Genomic DNA, 25,955 nt, shown 5'->3' with positions numbered 1-25,955 from the left:
AAATAAATATTATTATTTCATAATGATATATAGTCTTTTGGTCAAATATGTTTGACAACTTTCCCAGGGTTTAACTTTTAAGAGACTTTTCTTGACCTGAAATTGGCTTTGAGTCATTCCAAAGGGTCCTTGAAATGCCTTGGGGATTTGTTCTTTCTCCTTATGAAGGAGAAATTTTGAACTAATTAGGCTTATTTGATATGCTTAAAGTACATGGGAAGCTTTGTCAAATAAAGAAATAATAACTATGTTCTATTTGCATACACAAATAGATTTTATTATTATTGTTTTATTATAGATAAAATCCATTTGTATACACAAATAGACTTTAATATTATTGTATTTTATTATTAAAATGAATGTTCTAGAGCTTATATAAAAATCTCTAGGAGTCTAAAAAAATAAAATAAAATTATATCTATAACAATGAAAATATACTTTTGGAAATCTAGTGAGAAAACCAAAAAACAATTTGGACGTTAATATTTCATGGACATTTTCAGAGGCATGTACAACTCTATAAAACACTGGATTCATATAGTATAGATGTTAGATTCTATTCTGATGCCAAATTACATGTGTAGGATCATATTATGAAAAATAAAAGTATTTTATTTTACTTTAACTTTTCCTAAATTTTCCCTCCTTTATAATACACATTTTAAACCTCTTCATTAGTCCTACAATCATAAAGTATAGATTATATAACTATAAATAGCTAAAGTGTAAGTCACTATTTCAGGTAGTACGAATTTGGATTAAGGAAAGGATTTGTTAAGTAAATGAATGTGGAAACAACACTGAAAAAATGGTAAAATATTTTACCTGTTCAGATAATAAACTCTTCTTAATTATTTTAGCATCGTTCAACTGAACACAAATAATACATCTATTATGATTTATACTACTATTAAATTTTATAGCAGTTCTATAATTGGATCTCTCAAGTTTACTTGTGTTTTTATCATATCCTAAAACAATACTATGAAAACAAGCATTAATAATAAATAGGAGATATTTAAGAGATATGTGAAATTACTTTAAAGTCCTCACTTGAAATCCTTTTTTTTTATTTAATGTTTGTTATTCAGCCTGTTTATTGCTATTATAGGACTAAGATTATAGGGGGAAAAGCCATTACCAAATATCTAAAAAAAGTAAGTATCTTTTTGGTGGAGACATAATTGTTTATCGGATAAATGTCTTTAAAAATACATATACAGAATGGTAAAATATATGTAATCAAAATAGCTATAACAAATATAATTACAAATGAAAACTGTAAGTCAATAGTAGTGTGTAACTATCATACCAACTCTTCAGTAATGTCAGTCATTTAGTAGCCACTCTGTGGAAAGTGCCAAAATAAACCAAGTATGAAGAAAAAGAAAAGAGCAATAAACAAAAATTCTGCCCTGGAGCACCTCTTAATCTAATGACAGAGAAAAAATTGTCATTAATAAAAAACCCATTAAGACATAATACAAAATACTGTAACAACAATATAACTAGTAACAACCTTCCCTATTAAGTAATATACGTGTACATTGAAACATTGGGAGTATGGAACAGTCAAGAGTCAAACTTTATGAAAATAGTCTGTTTTAATCAGAGTTTGGGGGAAGAATAATTTATGTACTTATGAGACAATATGAGAGAATGGGCCAGATTCAAGTCAAAACTTTATCTTATAAAGGAACTAATAATGTATAGAGCATAAACATTTATTAAAGAAAAATTGTTTCTCTGATTAACCAGGAGAACTGTCTGTATATATACTATAAATAGATGGCTTAGAATTCCATGAAGTTTCATATGTGGGGGATTTCATATTTTATACCAGCAGAAATGTAAATATCAGTATCAAAGTGGTAATTGCCATCAACCACATATCCAGATAGCTGTATAGATCACAACATAAAAATATTAATAAATTGATTCTACTTTGAGCCCAGAAATATATGTCAATGAGGCAAATGAAGAATAAGCTATCAATATTAAAAAGTAGGTTTACAGTTGTTAATATGGAAAATAATATAATAATTAATAAATAATTCAAGAATAAACTGCTTTACATACTCACAACTGTACACCTACCTTTGTCCCACCCTGTATGTGAACAGATCATGATTATTTTTACATAAAAATAACTGTAGCCACAATCCACTTGTCATTCTCAATGGAAGTAGCTATACTAAATTTGACTATAAAGAATGTGATGATATTGCCATGTGCAACTTTTAGAATTAATATTTTATCATCAAATTGGGCACACATATCCTTAATTACTTATAGTATTTGGAAAATCTTATTTGCATGTGTTAATACCACAATATATATTTTTAAAAGCCTTTATGGTTTCAAATTATTTTGGCTGAACTTTTCACTCATATTAATCATAAATTAGTTTTAAAGTTTCAAATAACTGCAATTTTATATATGTTACAAACCATAAGAAATATTTAAGCTAAATAAGTGATATTCAAGTTTACACTTACAGTTCAATTGCCTTGTTCCACATGATAACATATCCAGAAAGAATGAAAGATTCAATATTTACAATATGTGTATTTCCTCTTTCTGTTCCAACATAGAGCCATTTACTCTGGAAAGGTAGATGACAGTAAGTAATTCTGAAAGAAAGAAAATTACAATTAAAATATCTAAATTTATGTCTGAGCAGCAGTATATTTTCTTTACACTTATTATGTAGTGACAGCTAAATAAACAATAAAATTTACTATGTACTCAAGTAGCATAATTTAGTTATTAGCAAGGACATAGGATAAATAACAATATATTATTAAAAACCATAATGATAATACCCATTATTAAATAAGTATCTATGCCCTGGCTGGTGTGGCTCAGTGGATTGAGTGCCAGCCTGTGAATCAAAGGGTCACTGGTTCAATTCCCAGTCACAGCACATGCCTGGGTTGCTAGCCAGGTCCCCAGTAGGGGCTGTGTGAGAGGCAACCACACACTGATGTTTCTCTCCCCCTTTTTGTCCCTCCCTTCTCCTCACTCTAAAAATAAATAAATAAAGTCTTAAAAAAATAAGTATCTAACATAGGCACTAATATTTCTTTCTGAAAACAGCACTACAAGACAGATACATACTTCTGTTTTGCAAAGAGGACACAGAGGTAAAGAATTTTAATTTTTTCCAGCCAAGATGGAGGCACAGGAAGATATGCTTTGCTATCTTGCACAACCAAAATAAGGATGACCACCAATTCAAAAACAAAAAAACAATGAGAACTGCCAAAATATTGAACTGTATGGAAGTCCAATAACCAAGGAGTTAAAGAAGAAATATTTATCCACACTGGTAGGAGGGGCAGAGACAGGCAGAGCGGATGGAGAGGACTCACAGCAAGGTGGTGGTTGGCAGACAGGACAGTCCACATACACATGTAGATAAACTGGGAGGAACAACTGGGGAGAGAGACAGACCGCACAACCTGGGGTTCCACAACAGGGAAATAAAGCCTCAAAACCTCTGGCTGTAAAAACCTATGGGGGTTGTGGTGCTGGGAGAAACTCCTAGTCTCACAGTCTGTTAGATGGGCCCATGGGATCGTAGAATGTACACAAACCCACCCACCTGGGAATCAGCACCAGAAGGGCCCAATTCACTTGTGGGTAATGGGGGAAGTGACTGAAAGCGGGGTGAGAGCTGAGCAAGCAGCATTGTCCCCTCTCTGACCCCTCCCCCATATACAGCACCACAACCCAGCAACATGGGTTGCACTGTCCTGGTGAATACCTAAGGCTCCACCCCTTACAATGTAACAGGTGTACCAAGGCAAAGAAATATGGCACAAATGAAAGAATAGACCAAAGCACCAGAAAAAGGACTAAGCAACAAGGAGATAGACAACCTACCACATGCACAGTTCAAAACACTGATAACCAAGATGCCCACAGAAATGATTGAATACAGATGCAAAATAAAGGAAGAAGTGAAGGCTATACAAAGTTAAATAAAGAAAAATATACAGGGAACCAACGGTGAAGGGAAGGAAACTGGGACTCAAATCAATGATTTGGAACAAAAGGAAGAAATAAATATTCAAATGGAAGAGAATGAACAAACAAGAATTCAAAAAAATGAACAGAGCCTTAGGAACATCTGGGACAACTTTAAACATTCCAACATCTGAATCATAGGAGTGCCAGAAGAGGAAGAGCAAGAAATTGAAAATTTGTTTGAAAAAATAATGAAGAAAAACTTCCCCAATCTGGCAAAGGAAATAGACATGCAAGTTCAGGAAGCTCAGAGTCCCAAACAAATTGAGGAGCCAAGGAGGAACACACCAAGACACATCACAATTAAATTCCCCAAGATTAAAGATTAAGGGGGCAGTTAAGAATAGTATAGCAAATGGAGAACCCAAGAATATATATGTAAGATCCACGGACATGAACTAAGTGGTGGGGGGAATGCTGACGGGCAGTGTGGGGGTGGTGCAGGGTGGAGGGGAATAAAGGGTAGAAAAAAATGGGACAATTATAATAGCATAATCAATAAAATATACTTTAAAAAGAATTTTTATTTTTTACTTATAATAAAAATTCTAAAAATTTAATTTTTATTTTCAATGCTGGCAGCAAATAAGTGGCAAAACTGCAATTAACATCTATTCTTGTTTAGTTGCAAAATTACGATCTTTCTATGAAGCTTCATTGTTTGCTTCTTATTTTTTCAGTAATCTTCAGTTCAAATAAAACTTAGGTAAATTTGAAACAAAAATTTCAGAGTTGCCATAGAGTTTGTAGCTCTGTCTGCTTATGACAAATTATCTACTGTTTATTCAGATGCTTGGCATCTAAGTAGTATAAAGAAAACTTATAAGGTCAGAGATCCACTATAATATGACTTTTTTTGCTGTTGTTCTGCCTCATCTTCACAGTGGGCTCTCTGACCAACTCTGGGAGCCTATTCCATAGCCAGAGCAACCATGACTACTATATATGAAATCTGGAAATTTAAGTCTTCTCTTCATAGCATCATCACTCTTACTAGGTTGGCCTACATATGCTCTTTAATCACCGTTAAAAAAAAAAAAAGCAGGAATAAATTCACAGTAATCCCTTGCCAAACTTGTTATTGAATCATAGTATTTCCTAAAGTTTACTAAGAAAAGGAGCAAGTAAACTGTTGAAAGAGCTAGATGTAATTCTGATGCCAGAGGAACAGACCAATTCAAAAGAAGAAATGCAAATGGTCAACTCCCAACAAGATTTCATCATGTACCTGTTTATTTTTCATTTTTTATTGTTGAATTTATTCTTAAGTGTGGCATAAGAAGGTGGTCTAGTTTCATTTTTCTGCATGTATCTGTCCAATTTTCCCCAAACCATTTATTGAATAAACTATCTTTAGCCCGTTGTATGTGCTTGCTTCTGCTGTCAATATTAATTGACTATAAAGGTGTGGGTTTATCTCTGGGCTCTCTATTCTGTTCCACTGATTTATGCGTCAATGTTACACCAGTACCATGCTGTTTTGATTACTATGGCTGTATGGTATAGTTTGATATTAGGCAGCATGATTACTCCAATTTTGTTCTTTCTCAAGATTGCTGTTGCTATACAGCACAACCTTTTGTGGTTCCATATATAGTTTTTTAAATTTTTGTTCTATTTCTGTGATTGGTATCTTGATAGGAATTGCACTGAATCTATAGATTAATTTGGGTAGTATGGGCATTTTAATGATGCTAATTCTTCCTATCCATGAACATGGTATGTGCTTCCACTTACTTGTATCTTCTTCTATTTCTTTCTTCAGTGTCTTGTAATTTTCCAAGGACAGGTCTTTTATGTCCTTGGTTAGATTTATTCCTAGGTATTTTATTCTTTTTGAAGCAATTGTGAATGGGATTATTTTCTCAATTTCCCTTTCTGATAGTTCGTTTTTGACATATAAAGGTCCAACTGATTTCAGGATATTAATTTTGTATCCTGCTACTTTTTTGAATTCATCTATCAGTTCCAGTAGTTTCATGGTGGAATATTTGGGGTTCTCCATGAACAGTGTCATGTCATCTGCACATAAAGACACTGTTACTTCTACCTTTCTAATTTGGATACCTTTTATTTCTTCTGTCTGATTGCTCTGGATAGGACTTTCAGTACTATGCTGAATAAGAGAGGTGAACATGGACATCCCTGTTTTGTTCCCAATATTAAGGCAAATGCTTGTAGTTTTTGCCAATTAAGTATGATGCAGGCAATGGGTTTGTCATTCATGGCCTTTATTACTTTTAGGTATATTTCCTCAATTCCCACTTTGTTGAGAGTTTTTATCATAAATGGGTACTAGATTTTATCAAATCTTTTTTCTCTATTAACATAATCAGGTGGGTTTTATCCTTCATTTTGTTTATGTGGTATATCACATTTACTGATTTGTGAGTAGTGTAGCAAACTTGCATGGCCAGAATAAACCCAATTTGGTGTGTGATCTTTTTGATGTATTGCTGTATCCAGTTTGCTAATATTTTGTTGATGATGTTCATCAGGGGTATTGGCTTATAATTTTCTTTTTTGCAGTGTTTTTATATGGTTTTGGAATTAAGGGTATGCTGGCCTCATAAGATGAACTTGGGAGTCTTCCTTCCTCTTGAATTTTTTGGATAGTTTGAGAAGGAGATGTGCTATTTCTTCTTGGAATGTTTAGTAAAATTCTCCTGTGAAGCCATCTGGTCCGGGGCTATTGCTTGTTGGGAGTTTTTTGATTACTGCTTCAATTTCACTAGGTGTAATCTGTCTACTCAGATTCTCTTATTCTTCCTGATTTAGTCTTGAATATTGTGTATTTTCAGGAATTTATTCATTTTGTCCAGATGTCCAATTTGTTGGTATACAGCTTTTTGTAACATTTTCTTACAGTCTACTGTATCTCTTTGATATCAGTTGTTACTTCCCCTGTTTCATTTCTAATTTTATTTGGGTTCTCTCTTTTTTATTCTGGATGAGTCTGGTCAAAGGTTCATCAATTTTGTTTATCTTTTCAATGAAGCAGCTCCTGGATTCATTTATCCTTTAAATTGGTTTGTTTGGTTTTTTTTTCAGTCTCTGTGGCATTTATTTCTGATCTAAACCTGATTATTTCCTCCCTTCTACCCACTCTGGGCTTTGTTTGTTGTTCTTCTTCTAGTCACTTAGATGTAGGGTTATGATGTTTATTTGAGTTTTTCTTGTTTCTTACGATAGACCTGTAATATGTTGACGTTTCCTCTTAGGACTGCTTAAGCTGTGTCCCACACATTTAGGGTTATTGTGTTTTCATTTTCATTTGTTTCAAGGTATCTTTTGATTTCTTCTTTGATCTCATTGTTGACCTCTTCATTGTTTAATAACATGTTATTTAGCTTCCGTGTCTTTGTGTATTTTTTTTGTTTTCATCTTGTGATTTCTAGTTTCATAGCATTGTGGTCTGAGAAAATGATTGATATGATTTCAATCTTCTTAAATTAACTGAGACTTATTTCCTATCCAACATGTGGTCTATCTAGAATATGTTCCATGTGCACTTGAAAAGAATGTAATTTCTGCTGCTTTGGGATAAAATGTTCTAAGATATCAATTAAATCCATTTGATCTAGAGTGTCATTGAAGATCACCAGCTCCTTGTTGATTTTCTGTCTGGAGGACCTACCCATTGAAGTTAATGGGGTGTTGAAACCCCCAACTTTGACTATATTTCTGTCAGCCTCCCCCTTTATGTCCATAAAGATTTGCTTTACATATTTAGGTGCTCCTATTTTGGGTACATAAAAGTTTACTAGGGTTATATCCTCTTGTTGGATTGTTCCCTTTATCATTATGTAGTGTCCTTCTTTGTCTCTAACTTTAGCCTTGGTTTCAAAGTCTATTTTGTTAGATACAAGTATTGCTGCCCCCATCTTTTTATTCCCTTTCTATTTGCATGAAATATCTTTTTACATCACTTTACTTTTAGTCTGTGTGTATCATTTGTTCTGAGGCTGCTCTCCTCAAGATAGCATATATGTGGGTGTTGTTTTTTATCCATTCAGCTATTCTATGTCTTTGATTTGAACATTTAAGTTTTTTACATTTAAAGTCATTATTGCCATTATTTTTAACAATTTTCCTCTGTTTTTTTTTTTCTTTCTTCTTCTTGTTAAAGCAAGCCCTTTAATAAATGTTGCTATACTAGTTTGGTGGTAACAAAATCACTTAGCTTTTTCTTGTCTAGGAACCTCTTTATTTCTCTTTCAATTTTAAGTGATAGCCTTGTTGTGTAAAGTAGCCTTAGGTGTAGGTTCTTGGTTTTCCTCACTTTGAATATTTCATGCCAATCTCTTCTGTCCTGAAATGTTACTGTTGAAAATCAGATGACAGTCTTATGTGAGCTATTTTGTACGTAACTAACTACTTTTCTCTTATGTCTTCTAAGATTCTCTCCTTGTAATTACATTTTTAATGCAAATATTCTTTTTTAAAAGATTTCATTTATTTATTTTTAGAGAGGGGAAGTGAGGGAGGCAGAGAAGGAGAGAAACATTGGTATGAGAGATGTCAATTGGTTGCCTCTTGCACACCCCCAACTGGGGGACTTGCCTGCAACTGAGGCATATGCCCTGACAGGGCCTCAAACCAGTGACCTTTTGGTTTGCAGGCTGGTGCCCAATCCACTTAGCCACCCTAGCCAGGGCTCTCCTTTTCTTTAAACTTTGCCATTTTAATTATGTGTCTTCATGTGGACCTCTTTGGGTCTATTTTATTTGGGACTCTCTGAGTTTCCTGGACTTGTGTGTCTTTTTCCTTCACCATGTTAGGGAAGTTTTTGGTCATTATGTCTTCAAATACATTATCAATCACTTGTTCATTCTTTCCCTTCTCCTTCTGGTATCCCTATGATGAGGAGGTTGTTATGCTTCATGTTGTCCAAAGGTCCCTTAAACTATCCTCATTTTTATTTATTTTTTTCCTTTTGCTACTCAGTTTGCATGTTTGTTTTCTAACTTGTCTTCCAAATCGCTGGTTCTATCCTCTGCTTCATCTAACCTACTGTTTATTCCTTCCAGTGTATTATTTTCTTCAGATATTGCATTCTTCATTTCTGACTGGTACTTTTATATCATTTCTATGTCTTTTATCATGCCTTTAAGCATCCTTAAATCATTTCTTTGAACTCTATATCTGACAAATTGCTTGCCTCTTTTTCATTTAGTTCTTTTTCTGGAAAATGTTCTCATTCTTTCGTTTTGGGCCTGCTTCTTTGTCTTCCAATTTTGGCTGCCCCCCTTGTGTTTTTTTCTACATATTAGGTAGATCTCAAAAACTGTTTTTGCAGTCCTATGTCAGACACTGTCTATGACTGGCCCTGGGCAATGTGTTTGGAGCTATCAGAGATCCACAGTTTGTGGCTCCCTCTGCTGGGACTGGGTGCATGCAGAATGAACCAGACTGCACACCAAGTTTAGCTTTTATCAGCACTGGGCCCAGGAGAGGGTCTGCTAAAGTCTTAAACCCTCAGACATCTGCCTCCACCTGCAGACTCTCTGTTATGGTTAATCACAGGAAGTGCCTCCAGCTGTACTCTTCAGCAACTGGGTTGGGTCAGGCTATTGCTTCCCCCAGGCTGATATTGAATGGAGGGGAGTGCTGTCCCTGAGCCAGATGGCTTCTGAAATATTGAGCATGAGTGAGCACTAGGAATTTGGCAGCTGACACTTCAGCTCTTTCCCCTGAGCCATCAACTCCAGACTTTCCTTATCCTGCTCTAGTCAACCCTGCCCTTCCTCCACCAAAGCCAGGGTAAGTGGCTTCAGAAGAAATTTTGTGTGTTGGCCCTTTAAGAGTGTCTCTGAGTCTCCAGCTGCCTTTTCCTGGTAGGCAGAAACCCCGCTGATTTTCACAGCTGAATGTTACATGGGCACCTTTCCTGATTCTGGTGCTCCCTGCTGGGGAGCCAGGCTTGGGGTTTAGACCCCACACTTCTCAGGGGGAACCCCCATGGCCACTGAAATAATCCCTCAGAACATCAGCTGTCACTGATGGGAGATCAACCAGCTTTCTCGTGCCTCTACATCTCCTACCAGTCTGAATGTGGTGATGTAGTTTCTTCCATAAGTACTCGGTTATAAGGCTTCCCTCCAGGTAGTGTTCAGTTGGTTATTCAGGATGATTTTTCTATAATTTAGTTGTAATCCAGTTTATTCCTGGGAGAAGATTAGTTTTGCTTCTACCTACTCTTCCCCTTTTATGCCAACATCTTGGATCTACCTCTGTGTCTCTTTATATAAGCATGAATATCTGGTCCATCAAATTTACATTCTCAGGGAGCCTGGTGACACCTGGAGACAGGAGAAGAGTTGGGCCACAATGGACTCTGACCTAGATAGACTCTGGACTGGTCAGAGAGTTGGGGTATGTAAAAAGCTGGGTGCTCATTAACAACAGCGGGTGCAAAGAAGCGGAATTTACTTAAAAAAAAAAAAGGCTCTCAGCCACTGTATAAGCAACTCTCAGGCCATGGCCAGGCCAGCAAAGAGGGAGGAGGAGGGGCACGATTTGCTCCATGTCAGGGTGCCTCACAGACTGATCAAAGTGGGGCAGCAGGGGCTCAGAGAGTAGCAGTCCCCAGAGAGATTTTCATTTAATAGGGGAACTAAACTGCCCTGAAGGGACTCTGCAAGTGCACAGTGCCCACACCAGTAAAGAGGGAGGAGGGATGCGAGTTTCTCCCACTCAGTGCACCTCACAGACTAATCAAAGGGTGGCACAAAAAGGTGGATAAATGGGGCTTTCCTGGCACATATGGACAGTAGAGGTCACACAGGGCTCTGAGGGCTAGGGCTGGAGGCTGGACACCTGTGAATATTGGAGCCCAGACCTAGCCCCCAATGCAGAACCACAGGAAAGGAAAAACAAAAAACAAAAAATGGAGCCCAGCCCCACTCTGCCTGAAGCATCCAGGAAGACCAGCAGAACCTGTTTGGTGGGTTCATGTTTTGGGGCAGGAGGCATTTTTTTTTTCTTTTTTCTTTCAAGTGTAAGACAATAAGACTTGGAGCTATGAAAGAATCAAAGACAGATCCAGAGAGAGATCAGAAGACTAACATCAACAACTGAGACAAAATTCACTTCACTATCCTACAGAACTTGCATTTCACTCCTTACTTTGTATGTTTATTTTTATTATTTTGTTATTATTTTATTATTTTTGTTGTTTATATTTTATTGTATTTTATTATTTTGTTAATATTTTTTATTATTTTATTTTTCTTTCCACGTAGTTTTCTTTGTCTGATTTCATTGTTTGACTGGTTTTCTTTGTTCTCCCTTTCATATTGCATTTTAATGTCTCTTCCTTCACTTTATTTATATTCCTATAATACACAACTCTTGGTGTTTTACTTTTTATTATTTTATTCAGATCATATAGTTCCTTTAATATTATTGTGGTCCCCATTCCCACACAGCACCCTTCTCTGATCTTGGTCCATTTTACTATCTCCCTGAGCTTTATTACTGTTGTGGTTAACGTCATTCTTTTGCATACTATGCCAAGTTTCTACCCCTTATTCTTACTATATCCCACCATCTAAGTGCACTGCTTTCTGGAGTCAGCTCACATTCTTTTCCCCCTCTAACAAGAATCTTATTTCTTTTTCACCTTTTAAAAAAAGGGGCTAGTTGGATGAAATATCATGGTTATTGCTATACTTCTCCAAAGGATCTCTTATCTGTTCTCCACTTGTTGGTACATTATATCCCATAGAATACTCCACCATTGCCTAATCCACACCATCTTCATCCTGTCCCAGATCACATACAAGATAAGGTGGGAGTTGTGGATATCAGTAAACCTGCTAAAGGGGAGAACAAACCAACAAAGGAGCCACCAACGTGTAAAAACAAAGTACAACAAAAAAGACTATTCAAACAAACAAACAAAAAAGCAACCCTAGAGCATCCAGACAAGGAAATCAAAGAGACAACACCACCGAGGCCAACAAAACTCCTACCATAGATGTTCACCAAACAAGGACAGCTAGGAAAGCAGAGCATCAGGAATCACAGAAACAAACAAAAAGAGTTGCCTAAAATGGGGAGAAAAAGAAAGAACCTGCAATTTAAAGAAATGGCAGATTCCCCACAACAACAGCTAAATGATATGGAGGCAAGAATTCAAAAGATATAGAATTCAAAAGAACAGAATTCTAAAGAATGGTTATAAGGATGGCTCAAGGAACACACAGAGAACTACAAAGCAGTGGGTGGGAACTACAACAGTATGAAAAAGGAAATAGAAACTACAAACAATAACCAGGAAGAAATGAAGAATACAATTTCTGATATAAAAAAATACAATGGAAGGAATTACAAGCAGGCTGGATGAAGCAGAGGACCGAATTAGTGAGCTGGAAGACAAGGTAGAAAGAAATACCCAGGTAGAGCAGCTGCATCATGAAAACAGACTCAAAAAACATGAAGATACCTTAAGGGAACTGCAAGACAACATGAAATGCAACAACATTTGAATCATAAGAATATCAGAAGTAGAAGAAAAGGGGCCAGGGATAGAAACCCAGTTTGAAAAAATTATGACAGAAAACTTTCTGAATTTGGAGAGCGGAAAAAACACAAAAGTTTAGGAAGCACAGAAGGTCCCAATCAAGATGAACCCAAAGAGGCCTACTCCAAGACACATCATAATTAAAATGCGAATTTTTAAGGACAAAGAGAGAATCTTAAAAGAAGCAAGGGAGAAACAAGAAATATCATACAAGGGAGATCCAATAAGGCGAGCAGCTGATTTCTCAATACAAACAGTGCAGCCATGAGGCAGTGGCAAGAAATATTCCAAGTAAAGAAAAGCAAAGGCCTACAACCAAGACTACTCTACCCAGTGAGGATCTCAATTATAATGGAAGGCAAAATAAGGAGATTCCCAAACAAAAGAAGGCAGAAAGAATATACCTCCACCAAACCAGCACGGCAAGATATGCTAAAGGGACTGCTATAAGAAGAGGAAGAACAAGAGTGAGAGAGAGAGGAACACAGGTACAAAGGAGAAAAAATGAATAAGTAGCTACCAATAATAACCTTAAATGTTGATGGATTAAATGCTCCAATCAAAAGTCATAGGGTAGCTGAATGGATAAGAACACATGACCTGCACACATGCTGCCTACAAGAGACCCACTCAGAAAAAAAGACTTAAAACAGACTGAAAGTAATGGGTTGGAAAAAAATATTCCAAGAAAATGGACAGGAAATAAAAGCTAGGGTAGCAATATTTATATCAGGCAAAATAGACTTCAAAACAAGGGCCATAAAAACAGACATTGAAGGACACTTCATAATACTCAAGGGAAGAATCTAGCAAGAAGACATAAACATTGTAAACATTATTGCACCCAACATAAGAGCACCTATCAGAGCATCCTAATTCCTACAAGGAAAACCTTGGAGGAATTCAAGAAAGATATAGACACCAAAACACAAATACAGGGTATGTTAACACCCCACTGTCAAAATGGATAGATCTTCCAAACAAAATATCAACAAAGATATTGCAGTGTTGAACAATGCCCTAGATCAAAAGGACTTCACTGATATATATAGAGCCTTTCATCTCATAGAAGCAAAATACACATTCTTTTCAAATGCACATTTTCAAAGATAGACTACATGACAAGACACAAAACAAGCCTCAAAAAAGTCAAGAAAACTGAAATCTTATAGAGCATTTTCTCAGACCACCAGGGCCTGAAACAAGAAACCAACCTCAAGGAAAAAACTAAAAACACTCAAATTTGTGGAGATTGACTAGCATGCTATTAAACAATGAATGGGTCAATAATGAGATCAAGGAAGAAATCAAAAAGTTTTTGGAAACAAATGAAAATGAAACACTACAGTCCAAAACTTATGGAACACAGCAAAGGCAATTCTGAGACAGAAGTTCATAACGATACAGGTCTACCTAATAAAGATATAAACATTTCAAATGTACAACCTAATCCTACATGTACAGGAACTGGAGTAACAACAACAAACAAAGCCCAGAGCAAGTAGAAGGAAGGACATAACCAAGATCAGAGCAGAATTAAATGACATAGAGACTAAAAGAATAATTCAAAGGGTCAGTAAAACCAGGTGCTGGTTCTTTGAAAAGATAAACAAAATAGACAAGCCTTTAAGTAGATTCATCAAGAAAAAAGAGAGGACACAAATTAATAATATCAGAAATGAAAGAAGAAAAATTACAACTGATACCACAGAAATACAAAGGATTGTAAGAAATTACTACGAAGAACTACATGACAAGAAATTTGAAAACTGGGTGAAATGGAAAATTTTCTAGAAAAATATAATGCCCTAAAACTGAATGAAAAAGAAGCAGAAAGCCTGAATAGATCTATAACAGCTAGTGAAATCCAAGCACTAATGAAAAGACTCTCAGCATACAAAAGCCCTGGACTGAATGTTTACACAGGAGAATTTCATAAAACATTTAAGGAAGAGTTAACCCCTATCCTTCTGAGACTATTCAAAAAAAAAAAAAATCCAGGAAGAGGGAAGCTCCTAAATTCATTTTATGAAGCCAGCATCATCCTAATCCCAAAACCAGATAAAGACACAACAAAGAAGAAAATTACAGGCCAATATCTCTGATGAACATAGACACTAAAATCCTCAACAAAAGATTGGCAAACCGCATCCAACAATACATTAAAAAAGATCATACACCACAATCAAGTGGGGTTCATCCCAGTGATGCAAGGATGGTATATTTGCAAATCAATAAATGTAATACATCATATAAACAAAAGGAAAGACAAAAATCACAGGATCATATCAAAAGATGCAGAAAAAGGAATTCATAAGGTACAGCACCCATTTATGATAAAAACACTCAGCAAAGTGGGAATAGAGGGAGCATACCTCAACATAATAAAGACCATATACGAGAAACCTAGAGCCAGTTCACACTCAATGGGCAAAAAGTAAAAGCTTTCTCACTAAGATCAGGAACAAGACAAGGGTGTCTGCTTTCACCACTTCTATTCAACAGCAATCAGACAAGAAAAAGAAATAAAAGGCATCCAAATTGCAAAGGAGGAAGTAAAACTGTCACTGTTTGCATATGACATGATAGTGTACACTGAAAATCCCAAAAACTCCACCAAAAAATTACTTGATCTAATAACTGAATTTGGCAAAACAGCAGGCTACAAAGTCAGTATTCAGAAATCAAAGGCATTTTTGTACACCAATCATGAAATATCAGAAACATAAATCAGGAAAAAAATCCCATTGATATAACAACAAGAAAAATAAAGTATGTAGGAATAAACCTACCCAACAAGATAAAAGACCTGTACTCAGAAAACTACACAACACTGAAGAAAGAAACTAAGGAAGACACAAATTAATGGAAGTATATACCAAGTTCATGAACATGAAAAATTAACATCATCAGAATGTCCATAATATCCAAAGCAATTTATAGATTCAACATAATCCCTATTATAATACCAATGACATATTTCACAGATATAGAACATTTCAAAAATTTATATGGAGCCATAACTGAGCCTGAATAGCCACAGCAATTTTGAGAAAGCAGACCAAAGTAGGAGGGATCATAATACCTGACATCAAACTATATTACAAGGCCACAGTATTCAAAACAGTCTGGTAATGGCATAGGAACAGACACATAGATCAATGGAACAGAATAGAGAGCCCAGAAATAAATCCAAGTCTCTATGCTCAATTAATATTCAACAAAGGGTGCAGAAGCATTAAATGGAGTAAAAATAGTCTCTTCAACAAATGGTGTTGGGAGATCTGGACAGCTCCATGAAAAAAAAAAGAAAATGATCAACTTACACCATACACAAAAATAAATTCAAGGTGGATGAAAGACTTAAATATAAGTCGTGACACCATAAAAGTCCTAGAGGAGAAGATAGACAGGAAAAGCTATGATATTCCATGCAGCAATATTTTCACTGATATGTCCCCTAGAGTAAGGGACACAAAGGAAAGAATAAACAAATGGGACTTAATCAAAATAAAAAGCTTCTGCATGGCTAATGAAGACAGCAGTAAATTGAAAAGGGAACCAACCGTATGGAAAATATACTTCCCAATGATACCTTGGACAAGGGTGTAATCTCCAAAACATATAAAGAACTCACACAACTTCATTCCAGGAAGACAAACAACCCAATTAAAAAATGGGCAAAGAACTTAAACAGAAGTGTTTGTTTAACTCACTTCTCCAAGGAGGACATACAGAGGTCCCAGAGACATATCAAAGGATGCTCAGCATCACTAGCCATCAGAGAGATGCAAATTAAAACCACATGAGATACCACTTCACACCTGTCAGAATAGCCATCATTAACAAATCAGCAAACAAGTGCTGGTGAGGATGTGGAGGAAAGGGACCCCTAATGCACTACTAGTGGGAATGCAGACTGGTTCAGCCACTGTGGAAAACAGTATGGAATTTTTAAGAAACTAAAAATGGACCAGCCTTTTGACCCAGCAGTACCACTGCTGGGATTATACCCTAAGAATACTGAAACACCAGTTGAAAAGAACCTCTGTACCACAATGTTCATAGCAGCATAATTTACAAGAGCCAAGTGCTGGAAACAACCTAAATGCCCATCAGCAAATGAGTGGATCAAAAAACTATGGTACATTTATACAAAGGAATACTATGCAGAAGAAAGAAAGAAGGAGCTCCTACCCTTCATGACAGCATGGATGAAACTGGAGAGCATTTTGCTAAGTGAAATAAGCCAGTTGGTGAAAGACAAATACCATGATTTCACCTATAAGTGGAACCTAATCAACAAAAGAATCAAGCAAAATATAACCAGAGACATTGAAATTAAGAACAAACTGACAGTAACCAGAAGGGAGGAGGGAGAGGGATAATGGGGGAAAACAGGGAAGGTCCATCAAGAAACATGTATAAAGGACACATGGACAAAGCCAAAGGTGGTAGGTTCATGGGTGGAGGAGGGGAAGGGTAGTGCGGGAGGCTGAGGTGGGGTGTAAATGGAAACAACTGTACTTGAACAACAATAAAAATAGATATAATATAATGTTTCTGCAGTCACCTACCCCCCCAAATTTACATTTTGAGAATGATAAATTAAATCACCTAACACCCTACTTCTTTAAACCTGTCTTCATCTATTTAAAAGTATTTGGCTTAAAGTACCTTGTACACTATGTCTAAAAAATTAGAAGCCATGCTATTACAGAGTTAATTGACAAACTAATTAAAGTTTAACAAAACTATATGACATTGGGTTATTATGATTAAAACCCAAATGCTAAAAATGCTGTTGCCAAAACATATTTAATAACATCCTACAGGAAATAAATTGATGTTCATGTTTCTAGGCCATCAGTTTTCAATTCAATCTAAGTAAGAAAGAGGGGACTTGTGTTAAAGAGGATTTAAGGTCACCCTTTTTGAATTACAAGAAGAGTAAAAAAACCACTTATCCTATAAGAGTAGACACAAGTATAGAAGTTCAGGTAGAAAAAGAATAATGTTCAACATAGTAATTTCTATGATGAAAGAGAAAATTCCAAGAACTTCCAGGTTTCTGTAGTAAGTCCTGAAGCAGCAGGTTGTGTAGTACAATAACAATGGAATACACAAAGAAGATCCAAATAGCATTAGAACTATTCCTTGAACCAATACCACTTTTTCTGTCATTCTTACTGACTAGAAACTAGACAGTTGATGATAAAATTGTTTCATCTATGTTCAATGTCCAAATGATGGGTAGTGGTTAAACCACCAATTAAGAAACATCCCAGACTTTATCTGAACATCAAAAGAGTAATGTGAAATATTTAAGATGATTGACATAGATGAAGGAGAGGGCATTACACATTTGCTGTATATGTGATGACCATAAATGACTAAACCTATGCCCTTAGAGAACTTAACTAATTGTATTTAGTAGTCACACTTTCATTTGTAATGTATTTCAACCACTACCTCGTACAAGATGAAGAATTTTCTGTTATATGTGAGCCTTGGAAAAATAATCTTGTTCGTATATCCATATTCACTATTATTCTTCTCTAATAAATCATCTAATATGGTCTTCATTCATTTATCCAAACTTCACTGAATAATTCTTTATAAAAGCACTGTTCTTTTATTATAACATATCTACTCTTTTTCCTCTTAAAGACATACCATGTAATGGAAAAGATAAGACAAACAGACAAGAAAAATAAAAGTTAAATTGTTAATTACTATGAAGATTCCAAAGGAGGGAAGAATTAATTCCAGTAATGAAAATCAAGGAAAGCTAATGTAGAAAACTGTATTTGAGTTGGGGTATTACTGATCAAATAACCCTGTAATTTGATAAACATACTGCAATCTGCCCAGAATGTATCCAAACATATAAAATGAAAAATAGAGACATTTCTTGAAGAAGATACAAGGTACAAGAAACATTGTACTTAAGACAATGATGCCTCAGTCCTCTTCAAAGTAAGCACCATGGGACCTCACACAGTTCTTCCATTCCCCATCAGCTGCCCTGTCCTATTTTCCTGAATCTCACTGATGGTCTGAAATCTCTTCCCTTTCAAAGGTTATTTTAGTTTTGGAAAAAGCCAGAGGTCTAAGGGCACCAAATCTGAGCTGTATTGAGCCTGAGTTACCTGGATGATTTGATGTTTCGCCACAGAACTCTGCCTGAGATGTGATGTATGACCAGGTGCATTGTTGTGATGAAGCTATCAATCACCAGTTGCCTATATCTGCCGCCTTCTGAATTACCTGAATAGTTTTCGGGGAGGGATACTCAGGTTTAATGCAAAATTTGATGTAGGTTAACTGCTCTACTCGCTCATTCATTTTGTATGGCAATGGCCATACAGTCCACATGCTCACTCAACAGCATCTACCACCCCTACTGACTAGTACAGTGAAGTCGTTATTGCTCATGTATATGCATTCCAGTCCACTCTCTTTGGCTGCCAGACTACATCAATATTGTGCAAACCATTGTTATTATATTAACAGGGTTGGACTTTTTTCCAGACAGACCTCTTATTGTACTAACTATATGGTGTCAAATAGGTGTTAGACTTTTCAGGGTGATCCTCACAAGGTATACAAATGTCTAAACACTATGTTGTATAACTAAAACTAATATAATGCATGTCAACTGAAAAATAAAATTTTAAAAAGAACCATTAAATTCTACCAACAATTCTTTAATTTTGATATAAATAAATATGTCATTAAAATATATATTCCCAGATTTCAGCTACACAAATGGACTCCGTGGGATGTAATATATGACTGATATTTTAACAAGTATCCTCAGTACTTGCTATTGAAAATTAAGTCCATAGACCAGCAGCATGGACATCATCTGGAAACTTAGTAGAATTTAGAATCTCAGGTTCTACCCCAGAATCAGAAACTGCATTTATGAAGAACCTTCTGGGGAGCTGTATGCACATTACAGTTCAGGAAGCACTTCTCCAGGTGATTCTGATACAAATAATCTATGAACTACTTTGTAAGGAACACTGTTCTATGGTTGAATGCTGCTTACTTACCCTTAAGTTTTAGGATAAGAACCTAAATTGCTACATTAACAGTGAGGAGAAAGTCTTGTTACTATGTAGTTCCCCTGAACAGCTAATGATAATTATAATGATGATAATAAGAACCACAACAACATAGCTACCCTAAGATTTCCTAAGCATCTTAAGTCAAAGACTGATACTTGGGAATTTTTATAGGGAATTTCAAAATTATGAAAGAAAAGATAAAGAATTAAAATTTCTTGAAGAAAAGAATCTGATAATTTTGAATAATCTATACCTAACTAGAATTATCATACAATAGACAAAATTAAACAGATAAGTAAAAATTTAGTTGAATTTCATTCACAGTCTTAATGGGCTATTCATCAATTAACCAGACAGTATAAAACTTGGTCAATTTTACTGTCTATAGTTAGTTGGAAAACTATCAAACATAAGTCAAGTTTTAAAAATAAGTCTCATCTCTGGAGTTCCATAGGGAATAAGATCATAATTTCTAACAAATGCAACCCTGAGAAGCTTATTCTCATTCTCCTACAGCAAAATAAATAATATTTTCTACCTTTACTTAAATTCATAGAATATTTCAATTTTTGAATGAGAGAATTGTATTGGTGGAGGCAATGCGGAGAGCAGGAATGAGTCACTGGTCTCCTGGTCAGTGTGATAAAAATAGAAGTATAATGGTGGGGAGCCATAATCCCATCCCACCCATCAGTAACAAAATGCCTCTATCTCAGGTGTTAGTGAAGGACAACTAGGGAAACTAAACTTCTATTGATAACTTCCACATGTTAATAACAAGAGGACATCTGTCATTCCCCTGCCAAAGCAATGTCAAAACAACCCAAACAGAAGACTTAGGGTATCATAACACAATATCCAAAATGTTTAGTTTTAATTGTCCTCGCCTGAGGACTTTTTTTTTTCATTGCTTTTTAGAGAGTGAAGGAAGAAAAGAGGAGGGAGGGAGGGGGGTTTGGGGGAGGGAGAGTGAGGGAGAGAGAGAGAGAGAGAGAGGGAGAGGGAGAGGGAGAGAGAGAGAAAGAAATTTGACAAAAGAAAAGAAAGGGAGAAAGAAACATCAATGTGAGGGAGAAATGCCAAATGGTTGCCTGCCGCCTGTATGCACCTTCACCAGGGATAAACCTGCAACCTGAGGACATTCCCTAACTGGAAATGGATCCCATGACCTTTCAGTATATGGGACAATGTTCCAACCAACTGAGCCACACCAGCCAGGGCTAAAATGTCATTTTAGTTTTTTAAAAAATCACTCATGGTACCAAGAAATAGGAATATTTCAACATGGATAAAAAAAGACTATACCAACACCAAGATAATAAAAATGTTACAATTCACTAATAAATATTTAAAATAAGCTATCACAAAAGTACAAGCAATTATGAATAAAATGAAATGAAAAAACTAGAAAGTCTCAGCAAAGAAACAGGAGAAAAAACAGAACCAAACGCAAATTTTACTACCGAAAATACAATGAAAAATTTAAAACCTATGTTATAAATAGGTATATTCTCAATGGCAGAATGGAGGAGATAGAAAAAAGAGTCTGTGAACTCAAAGATAAAACAATGAAAATTATCCAATCTGAAGAAACATAAAATAGATGTAATAAAGTGACAAAGATTCAGAAACCTGTGGGACAAAAACAAAAGATACAATTATATATTAAAGTCCCAGAAGGAAAGGAAAAGAGAATGGGCTCAAAAAAGTAGTCCAAGAAAGAATGTCTAAAAATTCCCAAATTTGGCAAATGACAAACAAATAGTATTTAAAACACTGAGAATAACTATACAGGAAAAACCCAAAGAAATAAAACTGAGATAGGTGAAAGCCAAACATCTGAAAACTAAGAAAAGAAAAGAAAAGAAAAATCTTCTAAGCAGCAAGAAAGAGAAACACTTTATTTATATAGGGAAAAATGGCAATGATTGCAGATTTCTCATCAGAAAACAGAAGGCCAGGAGGAAGTAGAACACTATTCAAGTGATTAAACAAAATAACTCTTAATCCAGAATTCTATATCCACCAAAAATATCCCAGGAACAAAGGAGAAATCATAACATTAGGTGAAGCTATACTAAAAATTTGTCATTAGAAGACCCACTCTATAAAAATGGTTAAAAAGTTCACTAACCCAAAAGGAAATGATAAAAGAAGAAATGTTTACTATCAAGTGTGAAGAAAAAAAGAGTAAAAATGTGAATAAATATAATATATTTTCCTTTTCCTCCAAAGTTTTTTAAATTAAGTTTGGTGGCTGAAGTAAAAATTATTACACATTCTGATGTAGTTCTGAATATATTTGGAGGAAAATTTACTATAAAGGGTGGGGCAAGAGTAGGTTTACAGTTGTGAGTACATGAAATACAGTTTATTCTTATATTATTATTTATTAATTATTATATTATTTCCATACAAACAACTGTAAACCTATTTTGCCCCACCCTGTAAATAAGGGAAGTGAAAAAGGAAATATTAATTCAAACTGGAAAAATGCAACAACAGTAGACTGTGATACATTGTTTATACATATAATAAGATGTCTACAGCAACCAGTAGAAAAAGTGTAGTGATACAAAAAGATACACTGAAAATTTTAAATTTATATGTAAATTAATTAATTTTTTAAAAGAGACACTAAAATTAAACTATAGACAAATCAAAATGGAATTTGGCTGGGGTGGGGTAGAGGGGTGGGGAGAAAATGCAGACAACTATAATTGAACAACAATAAAATAATTAAAAAAAACCCAAAAAACCAAAAATGGAATTCTAAAAAAATGTTCAATTAAACCACATGAAGAAAAAAAAAAAACAAATAAAAATAGAACAAGCAGACAAAAAATAAAATAAGAACTTAAGCCCTAAAATATAAATAATTACATGACATGTAAACAATTAAAATATACAGGAAGAGTGAGTAAATGAGTAGATCAAAAAACTATGGTACATTTACACAATGGAATACTACACAGCAGAAAGAAAGAAGGAAATCCTTCCCTTTGCGACAGCATGGTTGGAACTGGACAACATTATGCTAAGTGAAATAAGCCAGTCGGTGAAAGACAAATACCATATGATCTCACCTATAAGTGGAACCTAATCAACAAAACCGGTGTACAGAAAACAACCAGATACATGGAAATAAAGAACAAACTGGCGTAAACAGAGAGGAGGGGACAGGGGATAATGGGAGAAAGAGGGGAAGGGTCATCAAGGAACAGGTATAAAGGACCCATAGACAAAGACAACAGGGGGAAGAAGACTGAATGTGGGAGGTGAGGGGTGGGTAGGGCAGGGGGAGAGTGGTGGGAGGAAAATGAGGACTACTATAATTGAACAACAATAAAAAAACATTAACATATTGGCAAAAATCACTTAATTATACACTGTGTAGAAGAAACTCTGAATATACTGACATGAGTAGGCTGAAAGTAATAGGAAGGACAAAGATATATCATGCAAACATTAATAAAAAGAAAGCAGGAGTGGCTATATTGATATTAGATTTTTAAAAATTCACTGGAAAGACAATGATCAGAGAGAGAGAGAGATTATGTAAATATTAAAAGGTCAATCCATCGGTCAATCCATCAAGGACACATACCAATTCTAAATGGGTATACAACCAAACAACAGGTTACAAAATATGTAAAACACAAAATGATAGAACTAAAAAAAGGAAATCTCAGATTCTAGGAGGAAATTTCAACACCTATCTCTAGCAAATCAGTAAGGATACAAAAGGACCCAAAACAACTATTTACCAACAGGAAATAATCAACATTTACAGAATAACCTGACAAATAAGGTTGAAATAGGTATACTTTTGTAGCATCCACAAATGTATACCAAAATAGACCATATCATGAGCTAAAAAACAAACATCAGCAATTTTAAAATAATTCAAGTCATGTAGCATATGTTCTCTAAAGACAGTAGAATCAACATAGAAATCAATTTACAAAAAACATAATAGAAAAAATCTTCAAATACCTGGGCCCTGGCCAGGTGGCTCAGTTGGTTGGAGCATCATCCCACACACCAAAAGTTGTGGGCTCAATTCTTGGTCACAGCACATACCTAGGTTGCAGGTGTGATGTCTGGTCATGATCTCTTTCTCTCTCTTCCTCTCTCTCTAAAATCAATTAATATATCCTCTGGTGAGGATTTTTTTTTAAAGATGCAAAAATCTCCAAATATTTGGAACTAAGCAACACACCTAAATAATGGGTCTAAGAAGTCATCATCACAAGAACATTTGCCAATGATACCTCAGACAAGGGTTTGATCTCCAAAATATATAAAGAATTCACATGACTCCACATCAGGAAGACAAACAATCCATTTTAAAAATGGGCAAAAGACCTGAACAGACAGTTCTCCAAGGAGAACATGCAGAGGGCCCATAGACACATTAAAAAATGCTCAACATCACTAGCCATTAGCAAGATGCAAATTAAAACCACAATGAGATACCACTTCACATCATCACAGTGACTATCATAAATCAACAAACAACTGCTGGTGAGGTTGCAGAGAAAAGGGAACCCTAGTACACTGTTGATGGGAATGCAGACTGATGCAGCCACTGTGGAAAACAGTATGGGATTTCCTCAAAAAACTAAAGATGGAACTACCTTTCAATCCAGCAATCCTACTGCTGGGATTATACCCAAAGAATACGGAATCACCAAATCAAAAGAACCTATGCACCCTAATGTTCATAGCAGCGTTATTTACAATAGCCAAGTGCTGGAAACAGCCTAAATGCCCATCAGTAGATGAGTGGATCAAAAAACTGTGGTACATTTGCACAATGGAATACTACTCAGACATAAAAAAGAAAACTTTACCCTTTTTGACAGAATAGATGGATCTAGAGAACAATTATGCTAAGTGAAATAAGCCAGTCAGAGAAAGACAACTACCTTATGATTTCACTCATATGTGGAATCTAATGAACAAACTGAACCAACAAGAACAATAGAGAAAAACTCAGAGAGAGCAGGATGACATCTGTGGTGGGGGCATTAGGGGGTACAGGGATTGAGCAAAGAGGAGAAAGCCCTCATGAACATGAAGAACAGTGTGGTGACTGCAGGAGTTAGGGGGTTATAAGGGGTATAAATGGTAATGGAAAAATGCAATTAAAAAGTAAAAAAGGAAATATACCTAATGTTAAAAAGAAAGTAAGAAAAATAAAGTGATCATATCAATTGATATAGAAGTAGCATTTGACAAAATTCAACACTAATTCATGATAAAAACTATCGAAAATCATGTTAGAGGGTATTGGGTCAACCTCACAAAGAACAGCTACAAGAAAACCTACAATTAACACTATATTAATACTGAAATGCCTGAATCCTTCCCTGTTTCTAAGATTAAGAACAGGCAAAAATGGCTGCTCTAATCACTCTTCTTCAACATATTATTCGAAGTTCTAGACAGTGCAAGAAAGGAAGAAAAGGAAATAAAGGCATGTAGATGAGAAAGGAACAAATAAAGCTCCCCTATTTGCAGATAACATGATGGTCTACTTAGAAAATCCCAAAGAATCTACAAAGAAACTCTCAGAACTAATATGAATTCATCCACATTACATCATATAAGATAAACATATAAAACTCAACTATATTTCTATATATTAGCAATGAACATGTGGAAGCTGAAATTTAAAGTGCAGTACCATTTAAAATCATTCAAAATATGATATACCGAGAATGTAAAAAGCAATTACAGAACTTATATGCTAAAAACTACAAAACCCAGATGAAATAAATAAAAGATCTAAGTCAATAAACATACTATGTTCATAGATTTTAATACTCAATATAATAAAAACATCAAATCACACTTTTATAAAACTCTGGAAAGATATTTTTGTAGATTTTGTAGATATGATTATTCTGAAATCACATGAAAGGGCAAGGAAATTAGAATAGCTAAAGCAATTGTGAAAAAGAATAATAAAGTAGGAGGAATATGTCTACCCAGTTTTAAGACCTAATATACACCTACAGTAATCAAGACTGTGTAGCATTGGTAGAGGGATAGACACATAGATTAATGGAACAGAATAGAGAACACAGAAAAATAAGCCCACTTAATAAGTTCAACATACTTTTGACAAATTTGAGAGGCAATACAATGAAAGAGGTCAACAAATGGTACCGGAAAACTGGACATCTACTGAGAAAAAAAGAATCTCCAGCTAACCTTCAAATCTTATACAAAAAGTAACTTAAAACAGAGCATACATTTATATGTAAAATATAAAACTTTAAAAAAATAGGAGAAAATTCTTGGGATCTAGG

The 25,955-nt window shown here is 35.2% G+C and overlaps 1 protein-coding gene across 4 annotated transcripts in view; it reads right to left on the bottom strand.

Annotated features, from left to right (window-relative positions):
- STXBP5L (syntaxin binding protein 5L) overlaps positions 1-25,955 on the bottom strand; it is a 352,782-nt gene that overhangs the window by 260,205 nt on the left and 66,622 nt on the right. For all 4 annotated transcript variants that reach the window (XM_045185997.3, XM_045185998.3, XM_045185999.3 and 1 more), the window contains exon 6: positions 2,499-2,633. In XM_045185997.3, the coding sequence (XP_045041932.2) occupies positions 2,499-2,633 (135 nt within the window). The remainder of the gene's footprint in view (positions 1-2,498; positions 2,634-25,955) is intronic.

Source organism: Desmodus rotundus, chromosome 2 (assembly GCF_022682495.2).
Source record: "Desmodus rotundus isolate HL8 chromosome 2, HLdesRot8A.1, whole genome shotgun sequence".
NCBI classification, from domain to species: Eukaryota; Metazoa; Chordata; class Mammalia; order Chiroptera; family Phyllostomidae; genus Desmodus; species Desmodus rotundus.
This window is presented reverse-complemented; position numbering and strand designations above follow the sequence as displayed.